This window comes from Pangasianodon hypophthalmus, chromosome 6 (genome assembly GCF_027358585.1).
Source record: "Pangasianodon hypophthalmus isolate fPanHyp1 chromosome 6, fPanHyp1.pri, whole genome shotgun sequence".
NCBI lineage: Eukaryota > Metazoa > Chordata > Actinopteri > Siluriformes > Pangasiidae > Pangasianodon > Pangasianodon hypophthalmus.
In genome coordinates, this window is record NC_069715.1 from 18,584,305 (window position 1) to 18,601,290 (window position 16,986).

Genomic DNA, 16,986 nt, shown 5'->3' on the forward strand with positions numbered 1-16,986 from the left:
ATTAAAAAACTTACAATAACCTGGTTGCATAAGTGTGCACACCCTTTTATAATTGGGGACATGGCTGTGCTCAGAATGAACTCATCACATTCAATCTATTGTTGAAAAGTAATTATCATACAGCTGTCATCAATGAAATTATTCTGATTTTCTTCACATCTTCTTGGTTTAATCTCACTGCTGAAGCCATGATCTGCAAAGAGCTTACAAATCTTGGACAGGGACCCACTGTCGAAAACAAAAAAAAAAACAAAAAAACATTCGATGTACCATGGAACACCATGAAGGCCATCATCAACAAGTTGAGAAAATGGAGCACCATAGTGACATCACCAAGAACAGGACGTCCCTCCAAAATTTATAAAAGGACAAGATAAAAACTTGACAGGGAGGCTGACAGGAAACCTACGCCAACATTAAAGGAGCTGCAGGAATATCTGACAAGTACTGATTATTCTCTGCATGTGACAACAATCTATCGTTTTCTTCACAGGTCTGCGCTATGGGGTAGGGTGTCTAGACGGAAGCCCTTTCTCACAAAAAAAAATCCAAGCTCAACTAAAATCACCCCAAACCATGTGGTAAAATGTGTTATGGTCTGATGAGACCAATTTCAAAAGGTATAATAATTCCATAATTCCAAAAGGTATGTTTGATGCAAAAACAAGCACATCACCAAAAGAACACCATACCCACAGTGAAGCATGGTGGTGGCAGCATCATGCTTCAGAACTGCTTTTCTTCAGCCAGAACTGGTGCTTTTATCAAGGTGGAGATACTCATGAATAGCTACAAATACCAGTGGATTTGAGTGCACACCTTCAGGTGTCTGCTCATAGAATTTCCCTTTTTTAGCATGACAATGACCCAAGGCATACATGCAAATCAACAAAGGAATGGCTTGACCAAAAGAAGATCAATGTTTCTGAATGGCCTAGGGCCTAGCCAGAGCCCAGACCTGAACCTAACTAAAAACCTGTGAGGTGACCTGAAGCAGGCTCTGCACAAGAGATGTCCTTACAATCTGATGGCTCTAGAATGTTTTTTTGGAAGAACGAGTGAAAAAATATTGCCAAGTCAAGATGTGCCATATTTTTCCCTAAAATGTTTCTAATTGTTTTTCCACTTAATTTTTATATGTTGTAATTTCACATGGAGGGTGGAAAAAGTTCTGATATGATTTATATTGGCTTCATTTTTTTTACATCACAAAAACCTGCCATTTTACCAGGGGAGTGTAGACTTTTTATATGCACTTTATGTGGGGTCGTTTGGATAGCAAAGCAGATGTCACAAATCGAGAGACAGATTTAGCACTGAAACGGGATCATTGATCATGGTGTGTTATTTACATTTACATTTATGGCATTTGGCAGACGCCCTTATCCAGAGCGACTTACAATAGTGCTTTGAAGTCTATCAAAAATACATTCTGATATTGGCTCGTTAGGTCACAAACTAGGAATACCATCAGTCCAAAACTCTGTTGGGAGTTTTTTTTTTTTGTTTTTGTTATTGTGAAAGTGCTAATTTAAGTATTTTATGAAGAGGTAAGTCTTTAGCCGTCGTTTGAAGACTGCCAGTGACTCAGCTGTTCGGACATCTAGGGGAAATTATCTTATTGTGTTATCTTACCTCCAAAATGTTGCAACCTAAATGGGAAAGCCTGTTTAGGGTAATTTATATTACATCACATGCTGCATGTCTTGGTACTCCTGGTAGTGTTTGATGGAGGAATAAATTCCAATTTAAACCCATCTTAGGTGATTTACAATTTTTTGCAGGTCCATGCTGACAGAAATCATGAGGAACCCACTTTGAGGATCAAACATTAGGAAAACTGAGAAAGAGCAACTGCTTGAATGCTTTGTGTGACTGTATTCATATTGATTCTGAGAACTATTCTGGCCAATGGCAGCTTAATATATTGTTTGCTTCTTAGTCACCATTCTAGTCCAATTTCCCCCATTATTAGCATGTTGGGACCCTATGGTTGTCTTATGCAATTGTAATACTGGTGATATGAATGCCGCTAATGTTTCTATGATAAGATAATAAGATCAAATCTCACATTTAACTTCAAGTTTGACTTTAAATGTTCATCTCGTTCATCTGACAAATGCATTGACTGTGTCCTCAATGTAACCTTTTCCAACAAAGAGTCATTTCATAATGAAACGAGATCACACCATGTGCAATAAGGAAGTGAAGCACTATTGAGAATCATCAAACATGGTTTGCATTCATCCCAGAGAGTATAGCTCTTGTATTACTTGTATTACAATATATGCATTCAAATTACATGGAAATTCTAAAAGAAATTTCCTTTTTTAATCGTTCGAAAAACTCCCCCCTGAAATTGAAAATGGTTGTTTGTGAGTCTTCATAGATATTTCAAATAAAGTTGAACTGTGGTTGCAAAAGTCCCTATATCCATTGTCATTACAATTTTGGTGCCTGTTAGTAGCTAGCAATATGCCTACTGATTCATGTCTGAGACATTCTGCTAAAACATTGTGCACAATTGCTGAACATTTCTTACTAATCAAAAATGCTTGATTAACTGAGAGTGCTTGATTTGACACATAGGGAACATTGACAGGTAGCGATATAGAGTATCGGTACAATTACAACAGGCTCTCTGCAGGGGTTGGAAAAGAATTGTATGAAGTTGGTGTTCAGTCTCCAATGTTTACCCCAATACCAATAAAGAAAGAAAGTATTGCTCCTGTTGTAATTGTACCGATACTCTATATCGCTACCTGTCAATGCTCCCTGTGTGTCAAATCAAGCACCGCCACCATCTCCCCAGCTCTCTACAGCCTTTGTGCCTTCTTATGTTTCAGTGACACCACCTTCACTTGCTACATCCCAATGACCAAAATCACCTGTTCCTCCATGCCCAAAGAAGTTAGATTCTGACATATTTGTTTAAGACGATATATTTATGCTGATTTATGGTGGATCATGACTATATACTCTCAGTTAATCATGTATAATCATGATTACATTTGATTATAACAGACAATTAATGAAATATAACATCCATTTTGATCACATATTCATGATTACATAAATATACAGTCATGGGGAAAAAAAGAAAGTACATTTTGTTTTTATTTATGAGTGCCTAAATAAAAATTGTTTGGTTCTCAGCAACATCTATAAATAAACAAATAACCTCAGGTGATAAAAAATATACAACAGATTTTGATATGTAGTCATTTCTTCCCAAAAAGTAAACCAACATTCAGAAACCAAGTAGAAAAAATAAGTACACCCTATAATTCAGTAACATCTAGAATCACCTTTAGCAACAATAGCTTGAAGTAAACATTTTCTGTAGGAGTTTATCAGTCTCACATCATTTTGGAGTAATTTTGGGCCACTCTTCTTTACAACACTGCTTCAGTTCATTGATGTTTGAGAGCATTCGTTTATGCACAGCTCCCTTAAGATCCTGACACAGCTTCTAAATGGAGTTGAGGTCTGGAATTTTACTTGGCCATTCCAACAACTTGATTGTTTTTCTTCTTTAGACATTTAGATGTTGATTTGCTGGTGTGTTTGGCCATGATTGTTACATGACCTAATATTGGTCCAGCTTAAGCTCCTGCACAAATGGCCTCACATTTGCCTCAAGAATATTCTAGTATGAAGTGGAGTTCATTGTTGTCTCAATGACTGCCTTATCATCCCTCTGCCACCATGACTGACAGTTGGTATGAGGTCTTTGTGGTGACATGCTATGTCTGGATTTCGCCAAATATAATGCTGTGCATGATGACCAAATATCTCCACCTTGGTCTCATCAGTAAAAAGGATATTGTTCCAGAACTTTTGTGGTTTGTTCAGATGCAATTTTGCAAACCCAAGTCATGCTGCCATATTCTTTTTTGGAGGGAAGAGGCTTTTTCCTAGCTACCCTTTCATGAAAGTCATACTTTTCTTATTCTGATTGTGCTGTCATGAACATAAACATTTAATGTGCTTACAGAAACGTGTAGGTCACATGATGTAGCTCTTGGGTGTTTCTTTATATCTCAGAGCATAAAATTGTCTGACCTTGGACTGAATTTCCTGGGAATGGTGAATTTCAAATTGTTTGGAGATGGCCTTATAACACTTCCCAGACAGATGAGTAGCATCAATTAGTCATGTCTGGTGTCCTGTCTTCATGGCATGATAACACACACCTGAATGCTCCAGAACACCAAACTGCCAAAAGGTCTGCTTTTATAGGGCTAGTCACACTTCTTGATTATTAACTAATATTGTACATTTCATTTGTAACACCTGGCTGCTAATTACTCTCTTAATTATTGTGGAAATAAGAGGGGTGTTCTTATTTTTTCGCACCTGGTTTCTGAAAGTTGGTTTACTTTTGGGGAAAAAATTAATACATATTAAAATCTGTTGTGTTTTTATGTTGTCACCTGAGGTTATCTGTTTGTATAAAAATGTTGGTGAGGACCACAAAATTGTTATTTAATAATAAATAAAAACAGAGGATTGAAGGTGGGTGTACTTTCTTTTTCACATGACTGTACATTTCTCTCTCTCTCTCTCTCTGTATGTATATATAAATATATATCCATATATACTCCATTATATTATTGTTTGCAGTACTCTTTGTCAGACCCTAATTGTCTTGGTAAATGTTCATTCTCCTAATTGGACAATCCTGGCTTTATGACCTCTCTCTTCTCTCGTATCGTGCAACTGGATACTCTTCATCTAATTTTTGGAAGTGATTTAAACTGTGTAACTGAACCCAGAATTGATCAGTCTCATCTTACCTCTTCTAGGTTCTTGTTACTTCTATGAGCCAGAACGGTTGTGTTTATGCACTTTCTCCACCTTGTCAATAGGGAATATTCTTTTTTCTCTAATATGCACCATGCGTATTTTCAGATTATTTATTTTACTTGGACAAGGCCCTTCTTCCTTATGTTAAATCAGCTGAATACTCTGCCAAAGTCTATTATTAAATTATTATATTATTAAATAATAAATTCTTTATTCAAACAAATAACACAGATTCTACTTCTCCTTCTCTTTATGAGAACCTTTCAAAGATGTTATTTGGGGAAAAATAATTTCTTACAATGCCCACACAGCTAAACAGGGTAACGAGACAATCAGAGCTTCTGGGTAGAGTGGGATGTTTGTTTTCAGTATTAAACAAATATTAATAAACAAATCTTATTTCATGGACACATCTTTTTTATTCTAATCCCACTGCTTCCATTGAAATAAACTTTTTGTGCTCTCAGTATTTTCCTCTTTCATGAGGTACATGCCAAGGTTGTCCATTATCCCCACCACTATTTGCCCTAGTGACAGAGCCACTCTCCACTGCACTTAAAGTCTCCAGGATTTAGCCTGGCAGCCAGCCTCCAGCCTGACAGGATTTGGTCTGTCAAAATGAATAGCTTACATTTTACATAGCTTATATATTTTTCTAACCAAATCATTATTTAAAATGCTGGTAATTTCTTCTTTTATTTGGGGTAACCAGGACACCAAGGATACAGAAAGCAAATCTTCAATGTAGTAAAAGAGACAAGGGCTTAGCTCTTCTAATTTCATATTCTACTACTGGGCAGCAAATATCCAGAGGATTCACACTTGGTGACATAGACTGGTATCTAATTGAGGCACACTCATGTCACTCATCCTCCCCCCTGAGGTGTTATTTTGGGTTACAGTCTGTCTCCCTGCATAGTCCTGTCTGTAATAACTATATATTCATACATTCTGCCTTCACTTGGTGGAAAGCAACAATTATTCTGTCTTCTGCTCATTTATTTTTCGATGGAACTTTTATTTCCTTTCAAGCGTGTTATTTTTGCACACACACTTTCCTTCTTTTCTAAAATTAACAGAAAACTCACTTCTTGCTGTTCCATGTCTTATTTCCATCATCTACAACTTACTTTCCTCTTCAGAGACAGCAGCTTATACTCAGAGTAGGAGTCTTTGGGAGAGTTGTTCATAGAGGACGAATGTTGAAAGGATGCCCTTGAAAGGGTAAACTCCACCTCTTCCTGCACATAATCCATTCATCTATGAATCCACTGGTTACTGGTCCTGTTTTTTTGACGACATGTCTATAGCCCTTGAGCCTTGAAACCCAGCCTGCTGTTAGCTTTATTTAGTATATCTGTAAATATAACTGGTCTCACCAATACAACTGCAGATCCCTTGGCTGTTGTGTCTCTAATATCCCATAGAACAATTTTATTGCATTGGAAAAGCCCTTTCCCACATTGCAGTTCATCATGGCTTAAGGATCTTCTTTCTTTTCTTCATTTAGAGAAAATTCATTACAAGCTCAGATTCTACTACACAGTTTCACAAAAGATGGGACTTTTTGTCGCCCTTTGTTAACACTTGACCTTTGAGCATCAGGGTGGAGAAAGCACAAATGTACCATAGTCCATCTTTTTCTTTTTCCCTATTTCTTATTCTATGTCACCTTGTCAGTATCTATCTATCTATCTATCACTTATTTTTATATTTTTTTTATTCCTTTATTTTGGGTCTTGTACATGGGGTGGTGGGGCAGAGGGTATGACGTTCCTGTTCCTGTTTTTATCTTTATTTGTTCTTATAAAAAAAAACAATACATCTTGTAGAACAAAATTATTATATTTAATATTTTACTGTGTTTTACATTGATGTGTGTTCCCAATAAATATATTGTTTGAAAAAGTCTACAGAAACATTCTCTCTGCCAATTTACAGAGAAATGCATCCAATCTAATTGGGAGGAACTTCATTATGTAGCGAGCCAATAACCCAAAACTCACCACCAATACAACAAACGACTTCAGGGGAAAAACTTCAAAGGTTTTAAAATATCCAAGTCAATCACCAGACCTTAAACCAATTAAGCAGGGGCCAGAGGGGAGAAACAACAACTGAAAGAAGCTGCAGTACAAGCCTGGCAAACCACCACAAAAGAAGTTTAATCATGTCAGTGGGTTGCTGGCTTGATGCAGTTATTGGAAGCAAGGGATATGCAACTAAATATTAAGTGTTATTTACTTTAAGACTACCAATTTCAATATTTTTTTCACCTAAACACTGGATAGTGTGCCATCAAAGGTGCCAAGTTCTAAGTTGTTTAACACATATAGGTGTAAATGTCAGGAAATGAAAGTTGACATTCTGATCTCTAGTCTCATATTCAGCTTTTGATCTCAAACCCAAATGTCTTTGGTGTACAGCAAAAACAAAAGAATTGGCCTTGCCATTCCAGTACTTTCAGAGGGAACTGTAGAATGCACCTTCATCCAACTCAGACACAGGACTCAGTGCAGCCATCCCAAAGGACTCTGAAGGTGAGTAACACTCAGTAACATTTATCAACTGAAAGGGGACCCCTGCTGAACAACTACATGCCACTACTGAAAGGGAACCTCTACTCATTAAGTGGCTTGTCGAAGAATTGATATACTGTTTAACTGGTAGATCCTTTATCCTATTTACCAATTATGCTACTCTCCAATGGATAAGCAAGACTAAAGACATCAGTGCAAGAGTCTGTAGTTGGTTCCTACATTTCTCTTTCAGGTCCAACACTGATCACCCCAACATGCTAATGAGGATTCCTGTGGGCAGGCATCGCCCTTCCACCTGGCTCATCTCTTTGGGAGGAGTATGGCCCAGTCTGAGAATAAACAATCGGAGCCATGCTAGCTTGGGGGTTGGGGGCTTGGGAGATTTAGAAAGAACCAGGGAAAAAAGAAAAGAAACAAATAGGCACAAAAAAAAGATAAAATCAAACTATGTACAAGGTAATAGGTAGGTAGATTTTTTTAATCTGTGCCACTCCTCAAAACAATTTCTGTCCACAATCAGACAGAGAGGCACATGACAGGCCTTACATTTTCAGGGAGTGAGGTTCATTTTGTCTGTTTGTTGGCAGCAATGGCATGTCCTTGTGTGGCTTTTTTGTTGCCCTCTGTTGGCAAAACAGATGGAACTCTGTTTTTTCCACCCCACAGCTGGAATATTAGTTCACTGGCTATGATAATAATGATGAGGAGACCAAAGTCTATATTAACTCATCTAAGCACTGTTTACAGAACTGTGAACAGAAAAGCACCTCAGAATGCACAACACATCGAACCTTGAGGTGGATGGGTTACAACACCTGGTTCCAGGTTCCACTCCTGCCAGCCAAGAACAAGAATCAGAGGCTATCATGGGCACAGACTCACCAACACTGGACAGCTGAAGACTGGAAAAAGACCAGACTATTTTTTTTCTAATCTTTAACTGTCCAGTTTGGGTGAGCCTGTGCCCATTACAACCTCAGATTCCTGTTCTTGGCTCACAGGAGTGGAACCCAATGTTGTCTTCTACTGTTCTACAGCGCTCTCTCCCACCCTCAATACCACGACTGAGGTGAGACCCTTGAGCAAGGCACCAAACCCCCAACTGCTCCCCGGGCGCCGCAGCAAAAAAGGCTGCCCACTGCTCCGGGTGTGTGTTCACGGTGTGTGTGTGTGTTCACTACTGTGTGTGTGCACTTGGATGGGTTAAATGCAGAGCACAAATTCTGAGTATGGGTTACCATACTTGGCCACAAGTCACTTCACTTCACTTATTGCCATTGTTTTCATTAGCAACTGCAGCTTAAATAAACTACCTAGCCAGCAAAGTATGAATAATGTAGATAGTTATTTACTGTTACTGTATACCATTAATAGACTGTTTTGATTTGCTTTTCACTCGTGCATTTCAATATACAGTGATTAAAGTGGCAATGGCTCTTCGTTCACTGGATATGATAGCATAGTCATCAGGAGAATGATTTGTTCAACTGGCAAATGAAAAAAAGACAGATGAAAATATACTTTTTACAACCTTGTCTGTCTGACAATGGCTCTTCCCCAGTACATAGCACACTATAACAGTACAGAAGCACCTTCAGCAGGACTCTGAGATAACCAAGGTGCTCCGCAGAACACCATACCAAAGTCATTCCTCGCAGTTGCCATCAAACACCTCTTTCTGTTGTCGCAATGAGCTGGAGTACTGAGACTAGACAAGGGTGTTGCTGCATTTTTGCACTGTCATGCACTCTTCACCACAGTCACTACCAGAAAACTGTAACTTGTAACTTGTTTATCATTGCATGACCATTACCTCTTATTGCACTTCAAATGAACGTTACCTCAGATTTTAAGCATCCAATTTCAATCTCCCCATTTCAATCTCCCCTATTTGTTGACGAAGTTGCTTAGCAACTGTTTTCTCCGTCTCCACGATTTAGAGCAGATGGAGATAACTTGTAACAGGTAAACTTGTAAACTGTTAAACTCTAACTTATTATTCACATAACACTGTCTGCATAACTCTGTCACCTAACTGTTAACATTGTTGCCTAATTTTTTACTTGGAATTAGAATAGAATGTTAACAGTCTCCTTATTGTTCCACACTAATTGTCTTTTACATTGATGTTATTTGCAAGAACTTATCTTAAAATTTTACTGGTATTTTTTTTCTTTTATACTTTTATATTTTTATACCTGCAGTACTTGAACAGACAAAGATTAATTGTGCCTAAGAACCCTTTGCTTGCTAAGAAGGCATCAAGTGTAGAATGAACATAAACATGATTAATTTTATAAAATGTGGAAATTGAAAGTCCATGCCAGCTATAGCGAGTGCAAAGTGTTGCACTATTGTTTACCACGCAGCGCACATTTAAAATGGCAGGGAAAAAAAATGAGATAGCTAGTTTAGTTCATTATTTATGAAACTGGAATTAGTATATCTATACAGTATATCCTGTGTTACATTTGTTAGACCGAGGTGCAACTGCTAACATTATCATATATAAATAAAAAAAAATTAAAAAATGGGCTAAATTTTCAGTAGTTTTTGAGTTTGTATGTCAGAGATAGAGCACCCCTTTTATACTACTGCGATTTGTCAATGATTACAATTTTTAATTTATTAATTGACAACACATGACACTTTTTAACTGAGCATAGTTACATTTAATGCTATGGAACATTTGCAAGCCTTGAATCTTCAGGACAGAGAAGCTTATTTTTTCCGGATTCTCTGTAAAATGACGATGCGTTTTTTTTTTGCCTTATTAACTTCAAGAGAAAGAAAAAAGAGAGGGTGGTGAAGGAACAACAGTACAGCAGAGGTCAAAAGTTACATACATTACAGTTACATACACCAAGGCTAAAGATAATTAATCTCAGTTTTTCACAACTCCACACATTTCACCATACTTTTCTTTTGCCAAATCAACTAGGGCATCTACTTTGTTTATATCAGAGGTAATTTTAAAACAATTGATTAGATACAGATTTATTTCAGCTTTAATTCACTATATCAGAATTTCAGTGGGTCAAATGTTTACATACAACAAGCTAAGCGTCTCTTTAAACAGTCTGGAATATTCCAGAAATTGATGTAATTACTTTTAAAAGCTAATGATTCACCCATTGACATAATTAGGAGTTAACTCGGAGTGCACCTGTGGCTGTAAAAGGGCCTACATTTAGAGCCAGTGCATTTTCGCCCTTGATACCATGGGAAAATCCAAGCAACTCAGAGAAGACCTCAGAAAAAAACTGTGGAATTCCACAGGTCCAGTTACTCCTCAGGAGCAATTACTAAACAGCTGAAGGTACCACAAGCATCTGTATAAACAACTGTATGCAAATATATAAATCTTGGGACCATACATAGGGATAAACAGACTTTGTCCAAAAGGTTATACTGAACCCCCACGACAACAACAAAGGAAGGAACTGATGAAGAAGCTAGAGACATCAGGTACTAAAGTATGTACCATTAAGTCCTACATTGCCATTGCCTGAAAGACTTTAACACAAGGATACTGTAAGACTGACACAAAAAGCCAGACTGAAGTTTGCATGTAATCACCAGGTTTTTGGAGGAATGTTCTCTGGTCAGAAGAAACAAAAATTTAACTGTTTGGCCATAATGATCAGCAAAATGTATGGAGGAAAAAAGAGTGAAGCTTTTAATATGAAGAACACCATCTCAACTGTGAAGGCTGTGGGAAACGGGTCTGGTGCACTTTAGAAAATAAATGGCATCATGAAGAAGGAGGATTGTCTAGAAATACTGAATCAACACCTCAAAACATCAGCCAGAAAGTAAAAACTTGGTCGTAACTAGTTCCAGCAGGACAATGATCCTCAGCATACCTCCAAGCATATCACAAAATGGCTTAAATACAAAAAATAAAAATACTGGAGTGGCCATCACAAAGCACTTACCTAAATCCCAGAGAAAATTTGTGGACTGAATTGAATCATGTCTGTGCAAGGAGGCCCTCAAACCTGACTCAGTTATACCAGTTCTGTCAAGAGAAATAAGCAAAATTTCCAGCAAAGTACTGGGAGAAGCAACTAAAAATTAACAAGAAATGCCACCAAATACTAAAAAAAATTATGTAAATTTTGTCCTTTGAAAATCTGATATAGTAAAGCTGAAATAAATCTGTCTCTTAGCTATTATCTTGAAATGACATCTTATGAAAATAAAGTAGATACCATAATTAATATAACAAAAAAGATTGAGTTTGACTGCCTTGATATTTAAACTTTTGGCACTTTAAACTTTTGATATTTAAACTCAAATGTATATAGCTGCTATAACATACTGCAAGTGATAGCCTGATCAGTCATAACATTAAAACCACCTCTCTAATATTGTGTAGGTTCCCCTTGTGCTGCCAAAACAGCTCTACCTCGACAAGGCATGAAGTCCACAAGACCCCTGAAGGTGTGCTGTGGTATCTGGCACCAAGATACTAGCAGCAGATCCTTTATGTTCTGTAAGTTATGAGGTGGGGCCTCTATGGATGGGACTTGTTTGTCCAGCACATCCAACAGATTCCTGATTGGATTGAGATCTGGGAAATTTGGAGGTGATTCATCAGCCCAGGCCACCTTCTTCCATTGCTCCATGGTCCAGTTGTGCACACTGTAGACACTTTCGGCAGTGGACACTGCTCACCAATGGACACTCTGACCAGTCTGCAGCTACAAAGCCCCATACACAGCAAGCTGCTATGCACTGTGTGTTCTGACACCTTTCTATTATAGCCAGCATTAACGTTTTCAGCAATCTGTGTTACAGTAGCTCATTTGTGGGATTGGACCAAAGATTGGGCTAGCCTTCACTCCCCATGTGCATCAGTGGGCCTTGGGCGCCCATGACCCTGTCACTGGCTCACCGGTTGTCCTTCCTTGGACCACTTTTGGTAGGTACTAAAAATTGCATACTGGGAACACCCCACAAGACCTGCTGTTTTGAAGATGCTCTGACCCAGTCGTCTACCATCACAATTTGGCCCTTGTTAAAGTCACTCAGATCCTTATGCTTGCCCATTTTTCCTGCTTCTAACACATCAACTTTGAGGATTGACTGTTTGCTTGCTGCCTAATATATTCGAGCCCTTCAGAGGTGCCACTGTATATCCCATTCCAGATTTACTCTCCCCTTTGCTGTTATAATAACCTCCACTCTTCTGGGAAGGCTTTACAATAGATTTTGGAACGAGGCTGTGGGGATTTCCCCATTCAGCCAAAACAGCATTAGTGAGCTCAGGCAATGATGCAAGGTGAGGACAGTTGACATTACAGTTTATCTCTAAAGTGTTCAGCATCGCTGAGGTCAAGGCTTTGTGCAGGCCACTTGAGTTTTTCCACACCAACCTAGGCAATCCATGTCTTTCTGGACCTCACTTTGTGCACAGGGACACTGACATGCTGGAACATATTTCAGTTAGATCCCTTAGTTACAATGAAGAGAAATTGGTACAGCATACAAAGACATTCTATACAATTATGTGTGATAACATATTAGAATGAGCATATTAATATAAAACTCTCATTTACACTACAGTTGTAGATATTCAATGCTACTACAGAAAATTATTCAACACTTTCTGATTCGAGAATTGAACCATGGTGTGGTATAATTATTGGAGTCAACACACATTCTTAGTTAAAAGAAAAATTATTTGACTATCATCCAAGTGTGCTGCTTAAAATGCCAGCAACCCCACTGTAAAACACCTTCCCACCTCTCTGCCAAAAGTAGTCAGAAAGTTCTCATTTACTGACTAACTGAAAGGGTTAATCAGCATGTTTCAGTACAGAGATGCAACATGCACACGAGTTCATGAATATTCAGCAAGCCATTCCATGCAGAGCACCACATTTGCACTTTAAAGTAAAGTGATTATTTGATCTGGTTGATAAGGGACACAGTAAAGACCACAGATCTATTGGAGGGATTTTTTTTTTCAAGAAAAGATGCAAACAGGAGTTTGCCTGGATGGTTCTAAGAGGTAAATGCTTTAATAAAGATGCAGAAAGATGCAAATGCTTCTTTATCTAAGAAAGACCCACTCAGTTACTAAGAATATCAGTGAAATATGTTGCTTTAGAGAAGTACAAAAAAGTAGTTGTGTCTTGTCAAGGAAATTATTATTTTTTTTTTACCATTGCATGACCATTACCTCTTATTGCACTTCAAATGAACCTTACCTCAGACTTTAAGCGTTCAATTTCAATCTCCCCATCCTCTATCTGTTGTCGAAGTTGCTTAGCAACTGTTTTCTCGGTCTCCACGATTTGGAGCAGATGGAGATACTTCTGCATTAAAGTCTCATGCTCTGTGGCCAGGTTTCTGTAGCTGAATGTGCAAACAAAAATATCATACAATCAACTATATCATATTATGGGACCATCATTACTCATAATCATAACGCTACACAGGTTTTCTGGACCTATTGTGAATTCATCATTTTCAGAAATGTTGGGACAATGTTTTTTTTTTCCCCAGCACCCAAAATCACATAAAACTGCTTTGTGCTACTCTAGAAATAAATAGTGTAAGTATTCTAGTTCATATTTGAGAATGAAGCCCAGAGTCTGTGTAGATGTTTCATACAATCATGTGGAGGTCTCTTCTGAACAACCATATAACCATTCTATACACGCTGCTCCTGCGTTTAAAAGAACCTTCACATACTCAGAGGAAAATAATTAATACATATCAAGTGGACATTTAGTACAATCAGTAAATCATACTGCAGTGAAGTAAGACACTAAATCTGCAGGAATTAGTACCTAATTAACTAGCATTATTCAATACAGGGGCTGGTCAGCTGAAACATCATAAACATATTTGTTAAACACAAAAATCTAAAAATTAACAAATATTCAAACTTAAATTTACAGTTGAAAAAATGAGAAAAGAAACCAATCACAACAAAATATTTTAAATTCAAACTAAATAACACAGCAAAAAACTCATGAATCATCATATATACAGTTGGTGAAAATGTCACAAAGGTATGGAAGCCTTATAACAGCTGTTTGCAAGAGAGTTACTCTCATTAGATGAGATGCAATCTGCATGCACAGTAATGCTCCCAAAACCTACAAACTGCATCTACTTTGTTACATAATCACAAGGTGTCAACAAGTGAAGCACTCCAGGAAGTGTATGCAAGTAATGACATGTGGATTGTTTCCATGTGAGATCTAAAACCCATGTAGAGGAAACATTACAGAAAACAATTAAATTAAAACAATGCAACAAAATTGCTGATACCTATACTTATGTTATGCCTATGGATCTGTTAGAAAATAACACAGATTTTGTCTGAAGAATGCAAAAAATAACATGAAATAAAACTGCATACATCACGCATACAGTCAGGTCCATAACTTTTTGGACAGTGACACAATTTTCATAATTTTACCTCTGTACACCACCACAATGGATTTGAAATGAAGAGATATTGACTTTCAGCTTTAATTCAAGTGGTTTAACAAAAATATTGCATTAACCGTTTAGGAATTCCAGCCATTTTTTGCAGAGTTCCACCATTTTCACAGACTCAAAAGTAATTGGACAAACTAACAATCATAAATATTATGATTATTTTTAATACTTGGAGGCAATTCCTATGCAGTCAAAGACTGCCTGAAATCTGGAACCCATGGACATCACCAAATGCTGAGTTTCCTCCCGTGAGATGATTTGTCAGGCCTTTACTGCAGCTGCCTTCAGTTGCTGCTTGTTTGTGGGTCTTTCTGCCTGTAGTTTTGTCTTCATTAAGTGAAAATCATGCTCAATTGGGTTGAGGTCTTTCCTTCTCTTTAGGTATGTACCAAATTGTTGATTTGGCCAATTCTAAATTTTCTGCTCTCTCTCTGATAGGTCTGTTTTGTTTTTAATGATGGCCTCCTTCACTTGCACTGACACCTCTTTGGACCGCATATTGAGAGTTCCCATTAACAGCTACCAAATGCAAATTTAATGCTTGGAATCAACTTCAGACCTTTTATCTCCTTAATTTGTCATGGAATAACAAGGAAACAGGCCACAACTGGCCAAGAAACTGCATATCAGTCAATTGTCCAATTACTTTTGAGCCTGTGAAAATGGAGAGAATCTGTAAAAAATGTCTGAAATTCCTAAATGGTTAATGCAATATTTTTGTTAAACCCCTTGAAATAAAGCTGTCCAAATACTTATGGACATGAATGTATTATCTAATATAAACTGAAGAATCATTGCAGTGTCCTATTATTCATGAAATATTAAGCAATGATTAAGCATGGCCACATATAAACTGCATTATCTGAACTGTGATTTGTGCATTATGCATTGCTGAGCTACCCTCATCAGGTGAATACGTTGACAAAACCAAAATAAGCCAGGCACTAAAAATAATACTTAATAGAACATTGAAGCTAATTATAAATACACTATACGGCCAAAAGTATGTGGACACATGACCATCACACACATATGTGGTTCTTCCCCACAAAGTTGGAAGCACACAGTTGTATAGAATGTCTTTGTATGCTGTAGCATTACAATTTCCCTTCACTGGAACTAAGAGGCCCAAACCTGCTCCAGCATGACAATGCCCCTGTGCACAAAGCGAGCTCCATGATGGTGTGTTAAGGTTTGAAGTGGAAGAACTCCAGTGTCCTGCACAGAGCCCTGACCTCAACCCCACTGAACACCTTTAGGATGAACTGGAACACCGACTGGTCTCCTCGACATCCCAACATTAGTGCCTGACCTCGCTAATGTCGACCATGACTAATGTCACTAACTCGTGTAGCTGAATGAACACAAAAGCTCACAACCATGCTCCAAAATCTAGTGGAAAAGCTTCCCAGACGAGTGGAGCTTATTATAACAGCAAAGGGGGAATAAATCTGGAATGGGATGTTCAACGAGCATATATGGGTGTGATGGTCAGGTGTCAACATTCTTTTGGCCATATAGTGTATGTCCACTAAACCCAAAATCATTTTGTCCTTAAGACAATGCTGTGTTTTGATTAGTGCACAATGAACATGGTGATCATTAACTCAAAGTTCTTCCATGAAAAAAAATTAAGCAAGCTAATAAAACAATCTTAGATTACTAGTTACAGATCTTTATGACACAATTTCTGGACTTTGCTCAAATTCAAATAATGGTAATTAGAAAATGCTACTTCAAACATATCTACACATACTTGACCCAGCCATTGTGGTCCTCAGGAGAATCTGAATGTTAACCCTAGATTCTGTCAGATCTAAACTAAAGCATAGATTACCAGGAGCAGTGTTAAAGTGTTTCTGATGGTGGAATCAGCCTACCTGGCATGTGTTATTGCTGCTACCCACTCATCGCAGTCCTTCACATCTTCAGTGCGAAGCTCAAGAGCTTTCTGATTTTCATGGTTGAAGCTGATTGTGAAATAATACTGAAATGTACAAAAAAGCAAGTTTTAGCAGCTCATCAGTCTGATAAAAGTCTTATTTTCAGTAGTATGAACTAATTGTTTTGTTTACAATTTATGGTAATAAACTAAAAAAAAATCATAAACATGGATTCTTTCTTCTTTCTAATTAACCTTTATGTTGTCCTTGAGGCAGTCTTCCATCCTTGG

At 37.7% G+C, this 16,986-nt stretch overlaps 1 protein-coding gene across 4 annotated transcripts in view; it reads right to left on the reverse strand.

Annotated features, from left to right (window-relative positions):
- Window positions 1-16,986, reverse strand: part of rasgrf1 (Ras protein specific guanine nucleotide releasing factor 1) — a 243,423-nt gene that overhangs the window by 173,197 nt on the left and 53,240 nt on the right. For 2 of the 4 annotated variants that reach the window (XM_026932720.3, XM_034305503.2), the window contains exons 2-3: window positions 16,694-16,800; window positions 13,568-13,715 (exon numbers count right to left, since the gene is read on the reverse strand). The exons of 1 other annotated variant lie outside the window; for it this stretch is intronic. In XM_026932720.3, coding sequence (XP_026788521.1) covers window positions 13,568-13,715; window positions 16,694-16,800 — 255 coding nt within the window. Of the gene's footprint in view, window positions 1-13,567; window positions 13,716-16,693; window positions 16,801-16,986 lie in introns of those variants that run through there. One more of the 4 variants, XM_026932721.3, reaches the window with a different exon arrangement.